This window comes from Carassius carassius, chromosome 39 (assembly GCF_963082965.1).
Source record: "Carassius carassius chromosome 39, fCarCar2.1, whole genome shotgun sequence".
NCBI lineage: Eukaryota > Metazoa > Chordata > Actinopteri > Cypriniformes > Cyprinidae > Carassius > Carassius carassius.
Genome location: NC_081793.1, coordinates 8,695,958 through 8,705,233, shown reverse-complemented (window position 1 = coordinate 8,705,233; position 9,276 = coordinate 8,695,958). Strand labels below are relative to the sequence as shown.

General features: G+C 35.4%; 1 protein-coding gene across 1 annotated transcript; it reads left to right on the top strand.

The window, feature by feature from the left end:
* Nucleotides 1–5,083: 5,083 nt before the first annotated feature.
* LOC132121017 (ER membrane protein complex subunit 9-like) lies at nt 5,084–8,796 on the top strand. Its single transcript, XM_059530214.1, has 5 exons — nt 5,084–5,278; nt 6,884–6,960; nt 7,921–7,990; nt 8,074–8,168; nt 8,249–8,796. The coding sequence occupies exons 1-5, from the start codon at nt 5,084–5,086 to the stop codon at nt 8,427–8,429; spliced, it is 618 nt and encodes a 205-aa protein (XP_059386197.1). The 3' UTR covers nt 8,430–8,796.
* Nucleotides 8,797–9,276: the final 480 nt, after the last annotated feature.

Below are 9,276 nucleotides of genomic sequence, written 5' to 3'. Positions count from 1 at the left end.
AATCCCTGGCTCCGCCTGACCAAGTGTCGAGGTTTCCTTGAGCAAGACACCTAACCCCAGCTGCTCCTGACGAGCTGGATGGCGCCTTGAATGGCTGACACCGCAGTCGGTGTGTGAATGAATGGGTGAATGTGAGGCAAATTGTAAAGCGCTTTGGATGGCCATGTGGTCTGTTGAAAGCGCTATATAAATGCAGTCCATTTACCATTTCTTCTGAAGGCTCTACATTTTGGTAGAGGATAAAATGTGTTATGAAGAGGGCAGTGTTTAGTTAAATATTTTTTGACAGTGTCTGGAATATTGCAATAATTCCAACTAAGTATTTTTAGACACGTCTGTCTTGTGCACTGACACAGGGGTTTTGGAAACACTGTACTTGAATAGAGAACTTTCATTTCGGTTGAAAGTGTGACTACTTTTTGAGAGCATAAAATTAGCATCATTCCTGGCTTTGGCCTCACTGCAAACAAAATGTTTAAAGAATGAGAATAGGGTAAGCTAAACTTGTTCCCATTCTTGCATCCTAAGATAGCAAACAACCACTTCTCCTGCAGTTTAACAGGCAACTTCTCAACTATAGGATTAATACCGCGGGGGTATCAAGATAAACCAATCCAGGCTGGTATTCATCTACTTTAGAGATAAATCAACTCCATACTTAGGTCACCAAGTTTTTTAAGTTTTGTGTGATCTTTTGAAGAAAGACAAGGAAAGCTATCTGAACATTTGATCAGGGTGCTCTCTGTCACTTCTGGAGTGGCATAGGCTTTTTGAAGTCTTAGCCAAGACAACTCTAGTGCAGCTTGGTGACATACAACTCATATCCTTCTTATATGTCAAGACAATTCCTTACCCTTATCTCTCTCACTTTCTTTCCTATTTTTCCTCTTCCCTTGCACCATATTGATAGAATTGCTGCGCTGCTGGCATTGCTTTGACACGAGCTGGAGGGCCTACATTAGAACTACAATCTGCCAGCATTTTTAGCTGAGTATTTTAACATGAATTAGAGAATGCGGTTTCATTTCTGCAGAACAAAATGAATAAAACATTTTTTAAATAATCACTACAAAACTCGATTTAAAATGTGTCATTGTTTTTAGAAATGTTTATCTTCCACTTCAAAGCCTATTAGTGATAGCCGATTATATTCAGTAATATAGAAATCATATAAAATCATGAATAAAATACATTTATTCTAGCCCTTTCAGTAAATTTTCTGCAAATTTTCATTTTCTGGGTGAACTATTCCTTTAATTATTAATTGATTATTTAATTGATTGCAGCAGTGTTTAATTGTAATTTGCTGAGTTGCAATTTAAAGGCTTTGAACACAGGATATGCATAGTTTGTCCAATTTAAAAAAAGTTAAAGGAATAATTCAAATACAAAGCCCAAACAACTGATTATATGTATGTTCCACTAAGGACCTGCAAGCGGCAGTAATGTGCGACATATGCACGAGGATGACGGTGGCGTCACGAAGAAAAGGACAGTTCTCATGAAGTAAACAGTCAAAGATTCTTGTTTTAACGTGTTTGATTAAATAATTTGGATTTCATATTTGATAACTGAAAAAGCAAAAACACACAAAGGTAAGTATTCTTCTGTGGATTTATGACGAATGAATCGGCTGTAATCAACGCTTCATAGATGTAACGTTACATTACATTTGCGCACGTCAATTATTTGTCACTCAATCGTTTATCAAATCACGCGAATCAAATCTCGTAACTTACTCACTTTTCTTCATAGTGTGGAAAGACTTGGTTGTAATCCAGCTGGAAGACCTGTCAACTTTAGTAACAGATATGCTCATTTAAAGACATTAACGTTACCTGTTTCAATTAAGTGTTATCTTCAGATGATATCAAGGCGTTTGAAATTATGAGCACCAGCCTGTGTGAACGTCGAGCATAATACAATCCGTTCACACACGTGTTTAAACTGTTTCTACTTTCATAAACGGGTAGAATTACTTTGCTGGACATAGATTTTGAATATTGCAGTATAACAATTTAGAAAGAAACCTTCCTAGATTTGATTTAGTCGACAGTTTGTTTTGATTAGCTTGGACATTGCATGCTCATTTTGCATCCTGTCACCCATCTTCCAAACAAACTTTGTGTCTTAATGGGGCGTCTCAGGACAAAGACAGGGAAACACACTGGACAGATGGATTCTAGATTTGTATTCGTCACATACACAATTATATAGAGCATATATAACCAGCAGTGAAATGTGAGTCAGGTCCACTGATCTATAATATAGATCAGTGGTCAGGTCCGCTCCATGGACAGTGCAATTATTAAAGAATACAACACAGATGAAAATGTACATAAATATAGCTCTGAAAGAATGAAATAAAAGTAAACAATAAAAATATAAGAATAAAATATAAAAAAGATGTATACTGTAGAATTAAATATAGAACGAAAAATAAAGTGCATGAGTTCAGTTCAGAAAAGAGTCCTTGATGATTTTAACAGCTCTGCTTTTGCAGCGTTTGAGGTAGATGTCCTGCAGAGAGGGGAAAGCAGACCCGGAGATGCGACTCTGCTAAGCGCACAACTCTCTGCAGGGCTTTGCAGTCCTGACTGGAGCTGTTCCCATACCACACTGAGATACACTGAGTCAATTCACTTTCTTTAGCCCCTGAATAGAAAGTTTTCAGGATTACTTGTGAGAGCCTGCATTTCCTCAGCTGTCGCAGATGGTACAGCCTTTGCCTGGCTTTATTAACCTGTGTTTGGATGCGTGACACTCATATCAACACCGAGAGAACATGCAAATAGTGATTATTTATTTATTTTTTTAAGACACACACTCAAATTTAGTTTCAGTCTTGTAACTTTTTCTGCTCATCTGCATTCTGAGTTTTTTATGACCATCAAAAACATGAACAAAAACACCAAGATAAAATATTCATCAATGGATTCCTCGTGTTATAGGTCCAAGTTGACATTACAGACCTTTTACAAGAGAAATATTCCTTAAATGACCTGAATAACCACGACTACTTGCAATTAGGGATACGCCGGTATCAAATTGACCTATTGCGATTAATTGCTAATGCTTTTATTACGGTGTATGGTATTATCACGGTATTGAAATTTAGTTTAAAAAAGGGATCATAATACAGGATAACAGGTTAAATAACTTTTTCTTATAACAAAAATAACTGAACATTTAAATACAATAAAGCAATACTGCCGTTCTGGATATTTTTAGGACATTCAAGACCTCCTTTATCATGTGTATAAGTATCTTGAGTCAATCTCGTTGTTTTTCAGCAAAAAGTTATGGGTCGTCTCAACCGTAACTTTGAAAAGCCCCAGAGATACCGAGGCAGAACACCGTATAACACCAGTTACTGCTCTTTTACTTTGTTCGGAAACGCTCATATTGAGTTACCGCATTCTGCCTTTGTTTAGCCGTGCATATCTATGAAGTTACGATGCCAGTTTGGAGTTATACAGTGTTCTGCCTTTGTTTTACTGTCCATTAAAGTCTGCTGCATTTTAATCACGGTGTAGAACAACAAATGAGATAGATTGGAATCTACCAAACAGCTTCATATAACAAAGCTCTGTAAAGACTAGATACTTTGGCAGCAATACGTAATCGTAAATAGGCTTTAAAGATGTTTCTTTCTTTTTCTTTTTTTTTTTTTTTTAATGCAGATTATTCATCAGGCCGTCACTTCTAGTTGGATGCGTGTGGACTCGAATGCCGGAGCCAGCATGATCAATCATACAATCAGTAGCCTACTAACAGTTCACAATTAAATCTATATTGTACCTTTTCTTGTAACCTGATAAAATTAATCCATGTCGACGTCATCGGACTGATCGAAGATGTTTAATCCACAACCATTCTGAGCATTATTCCCATTTGTTCACTTAAATCCACAAGTCATTCTTTTAGGTTAGGCTATTTCATACAAACCAATATAAAAGCAATTATGCTATGTCTATCATTGCTTTACGTTACTGAGCATAGCAAATAAATTTGTATCCACGGTATCCACTCATATTTCACTTTAAGTCTGCTTGTTACAATTTAAAAAAACATAATACAGTCACATTACTATATGCAATAGCCTATATGAGATCACTAGATTTTATACAGTTGTTACTATAACGATTTTGTAAATGGTGATCTTCAACCAAATATTGATAATGTGGAAGTTACTGCCTTTTGCCTTGGTGTGACTTCAAACGTTTTGCAGACAATGCAAAAGCTGAGTACATTAACTTCAAAATAGGGTAAAAAAATCAAGTTTGAGCTCACAGTTTTTTAATGTAGATTTCATTACTAAAACATCTAACTGTTAAAATTCCAGTGTACTGCCTATAATTAATTTGGAAGTAAAAAACTTTAAAGTAGTTTTTCTCAGTTTCTCAAGGTCTAAAAAATACAAGTCTTAGTTCATGCTAGCTAATTAAATTACACAGCTGCATCTTACGATTTTTACAACGTGTTATTAAATATTGGAATACCTTAGATTGATGAATGTTCAGAAGAATTTCATTGGCAGTTTGTTAACTAGTGGATTTACTAATGTTAACTAATGAAGCCCTAATGTAAAGTGTGAATAAACAGAATCAAAATGCTTTCAAACAATATTTAGGGCATGTTGTAGTCCAGATAAAAAAAAAAAACTTATTTATTCTAAATATTTAAGTATTTGGTGACAAAATCTGAATGGCTATTTAAAAATTTCAATATGTTTTAGAAAGCAGCGCATCTGCTTTATTTATGTGGTTTCCAGGGTAAGGGCTGCAGTTTAGCGCCATCTGCTGTCAGAGAGTGAATGTACTTTCATACATTTTCATGCATCATACAGTGATGTTGTGCATTTTGACCATTGGATGGGAAAATTATTATTAAAATACATTCCAAATTCTGAATAATTTGTAATATACAATATTCACGGTATTTATCTTGTATATTCATTACCGTGATATATCGCATTACTGAATACCGGCACATGTCTCCTTGCAATTAATAGTACTGTGAACATCTAGTGCTATCTACAAAAAATTATGACCCCTTTCCCCCCCTTGTGGGTTGTTTTCAGATGGGTGAGGTGGAGTTGTCCTGTCTGGCTTATGCCAAAATGTACCTACATGCAAGTCAGTTTCCTCGCTGCAGTGTGAACGGCCTGCTGTTGTCCTCCAGTCCAGCAGGGGGGGCTGTATGTATCACAGACTGTGTGCCACTGCTCCACACGCACTTGTCCCTGGCTCCAATCACACAGCTTGCTCTTACACAGGTAAGTGTGCTTTTAATGAATATTTGGAGTGGAAAAATTCACATGCCGCTGCACTTAACCCAGCGAGTGCCATCCACTTATTTGCCAATTGTTTTTATTTCTGATACGATTTTTCATTGCAAAACTACAAACATAGTGATTGTGTATAAGAACGTCTTTGTGTCATTAGCTTTAAGATTTAAAAAGGTCATGAATTCAAAATTGTTAAATGAGAATAGGTGAAACACATTTAGGACTTCCTTAAACTGAACTAATTTTACTTTGGTGACCATATCCCTTAAAGGGGTAGTTCACTAAAAAAAATGTCATCATTTACTCACACTTCTGTTGTTCTAAACGTGTCGTTTTGGCAACATAAAATGAAGAGGTTTTATTATTTTTCTCTTATTTATGCTTCTGTTTACTGTATTTGAAGTCTATTGAATTTTCAAATAAACAGGTGCTGGTCATATAATTAGAATATCATCAAAAAGTTGATTTCACTAATTCCATTCAAAAAATTTAACTTTTATAGTATATTCATTCATTATACACAGACTGATATATTTCAAATGTTTATTTCTTTTAATTTTGATGATTATAACTGACAACTAAGGAAAATCCCAAATTCAGTATCTCAGAAAATTTGAATATTACTTAAGACCAATACAAAGAAAGGATTTTTTGAAATCTTGGCCAACTGAAAAGTATGAACATGAAAAGTATGAGCATGTACAGTGCAGTCCAGTCCTTTTTGTCTTTAGACGCTTCTGATTTTGTCTGTTCAAGAGTGGCATGACACAAGTAATGCGACAGCTGAAACCCATGTCTTGCATACGTCTGTGCGTAGTGGTTCTTGAAGCACTGACTCCAGCTGCAGTCCACTCTTTGTGAATCTCCCCCACATTTTTGAATGGGTTTTGTTTCACAATCCTCTCCAGGGTGCAGCTATCCCTGTTGCTTGTACACTTTTTGTTCTACCACATCTTTTCCTTCCCTTCGCCTCTCTATTAATTGGCTTGGACACAGAGCTCTGTGAACAACCAGCCTCTTTTGCAATGACCTTTTGTGTCTTGCCCTCCTTGTGCAAGGTGTCAATGGTCATCTTTTGGACAATTGTCAAGTCAGCAGTCTTCCCAATGATTGTGTAGCCTATAGAACTAGACTGAGAGACCATTTAAAGGCCTTTGCAGGTGTTTTGAGTTTATTAGCTGATTAGAGTGTGGCACCAGGTGTCTTCAATATTGAACCTTTTCACAATATTCAAATTTTCTGACATACTGGATTCTGGATTTTCCTTAGTTGTCAGTTATAATCATCAAAATTTAAAAAAAAAAAAACATTTGAAATATATCAGTCTGTGTGTAACGAATGAATATAATATACAAGTTTCACTTTTTGAATGGAATTAGTTAAATCAACTTTTTGATAATATTCTAAATATATGACCAGCACCTGTGTGTGTGTGTGTGTGTGTGTATATATATTTATATATATAATTTAAAGAATAACTTTCAATATGATCTAAATCTTGTTCTTAAATTAAAATTAAAAGAACTTTAAATGATTAAATGTTAAGTTTAAATGCTTCTTTTGTAGAATACATGTCATTGTTTCCTGTTGTAGGTCGATGTTTGGTGTTTGCAAACACAGCAAAGGATTGTGGGATATTATCAAGCCAATGCTTGTGTCTCAGACGGCAGGTACTTTTTTTCTTTTTTTTCATCTTACCCGAGTTCCTTATTTTCTCTGCATTTTACTTTTTCAGGGCTTAAAGTTCTCTGGCACCGTAATGGATCTCCGACTTGCAGCGTTTGGCTACGGGTGTTGATATCATGTTTAAGTTCATGATTTTGTCTACCAATGTATGAGAGGAACACCGCTTTCATTATCAAACGCTTATTATTACAAGCCAATCAGAAGTTTTTGCTCTTATAAACACAACATGTGCATTAGCTGATGAATGGAAAAGAATTAGCCTGGGTTTAGAGAGCGACACATTGAAAAATTAACAAAGATGTCTACCTAGTGTCATATTTACATAGAAAAGCTATTAAAAAAGCAGCGGATCTTTGTAAACAGCTCGGAGTAATCACATCATCTCCATAAGAATGGTATGATTGTTAGAACAAATTAACCTGTATTTTTGAAAAGGTCCTGTTCACACATGATCTCTTAACGGTAATTTACCAGTATAGACTGTTTGGAAAAACTGCGTTGAGTTTGGGTTGGTTAACATTCATCTGGGAAAACTCACTTGATCTGTTGAAACTATTGAAACCTATGCCAACACAGGAGAATACATCAGCATATTTCTTATGAGATTCCAGTTCTTGGACCATTTTAATGTTTCTTGTTGTTAATTGAACTGAACTGTAGTTTTCTGTAGTAAACTGTCTTTTTATTTCCTATTTTATATTAATTTCCTAGTATTTAATTTACCATTATTTCTTTTGAACAAAACAATTTCAGAAATGTCATGTTTTAGATTGTAAGTCATCCCTGTCAAGGACAAAGCTAACCAGCAAAATTTGATATCAAAAGCATCCTAAACGTTACATGTGTTTAAACCTATTGTAGTGAATAACCTTTCTTGTTATTGCTGTTTTAAATATCCCACCATAATTTTTTGCTTTAACCCCTTGATTTTTTGTTTTTTCCAGCCCTACACCATGTGCATTGAAGATTGCAGAGAAGATCTTTGAGCAGTGTAACAATGCCGTGTTGCTTATGGTAATTCAGAAATTGTCACCTTGGTGCTAAAGTTAATTGGAAAAGTAATTTTGTTTTAAAGGGAACAAATGTTTGTTCTTCAGATTGATGGAGAAAAGATGTTTCCAGGCTGCCGTGTTCCTCCGATCGTGGTGTATGAGCATAAAGATGGCCGCTGGGCTCTCAAAGACAAACACACGTAAGACAAATCTCAAAAAATCTGCTGCTTTGTTGATGATAATGCTGCATTGCAATTAATTAATGATGTGTATTCTTTAGAGTAATGCTTCGGCAGTGGGAAGAAACCTGTTCCATAGTTAATCAGCTGCTCAGCTCTGGTGATCAGACACTATTGGTGGACTTTGACAGCCATTTGGATGACATCACAAAAGATTGGACCAATCAGAAACTCAATGCCAAGATCATGGAGCTGGTCTCCCCAGCCAATGGAAATGTTTAACCATATAGACTTAAGTCTGCTCACATCATAGTTTTTTCCCCTCTATGTGTTGCCTAAAAATTGTGTTTTTAAGATTATTTGACTCAGTGCATCGTATTTCATTTTGACATATGTTATATACATGATGTCCTCAATATATGCAAAAATAACAATCTTCTTTAGTTTGGTATGATTTGGTGTTTTGACCCTAAAAATAAACACAAACATTTAGGGGGAATCGTAAAACAAGCAGCATATTTTTTCTTACTTTGATCGTCTGTCATTAATTGGTTAGTTTTTAAGATCTGTATATACATCTATCTAAACATTAAATTAATCTGTAATGAAACTACGTACGGTCCCTCAGGTGCTGTCACAACATGAGGTTCTCAAAAAGTTTCAAGAGATTTTATGTTGTCATGTAGTATTCAGCTTAAACTATGTGAAAGTTGTTGTGAGCTAATCCAGTCTCTAATAATTTAGATGATTCCTTTCAGCAGACTGAAAGCAAATTAGCTCAGAGTTGTGTGAGTGTATGATTCAGGGTGTGTCCTACAAAATGTGAATTTTCAGGCCTGTCTGGAGCTTCTATTTGCTGTTTTGATGCCTTTTTTCCAATGCAGCATGGATGACGTTTGCATTTCCTAACCTGTATGACTGACTTTCATCTGTGAAACATAAAAGAAAAAATTATATGTGGGCTGTTTTTTGTGTAGTTTTTTTGGTCCGTGTGATGAAACTAAACTGGCACTGAAATAGGTAATGGTTAATAGCATTCTATTACATTTTCCTCAATCTATTTCACTTCAATTTGGAACATCCCTTTGTGTGGTTACCCCTTCACACAGTTCCTTTCAAAGGAGAAAAA

Coding starts and splice junctions, on each gene's coding strand:
- LOC132121017 (XM_059530214.1), top strand. CDS start 5,084: ATGGGTGAGGTGGAGTTGTCCTGTCTGGCTTATGCCAAAATGTACCTA. Junction 6,961..7,920: donor GCTTGTGTCTCAGACGGCAG/GTACTTTTTTTC, acceptor TGTTTTTTCCAG/CCCTACACCATGTGCATTGA. Junction 8,169..8,248: donor GCTCTCAAAGACAAACACAC/GTAAGACAAATC, acceptor TGTATTCTTTAG/AGTAATGCTTCGGCAGTGGG.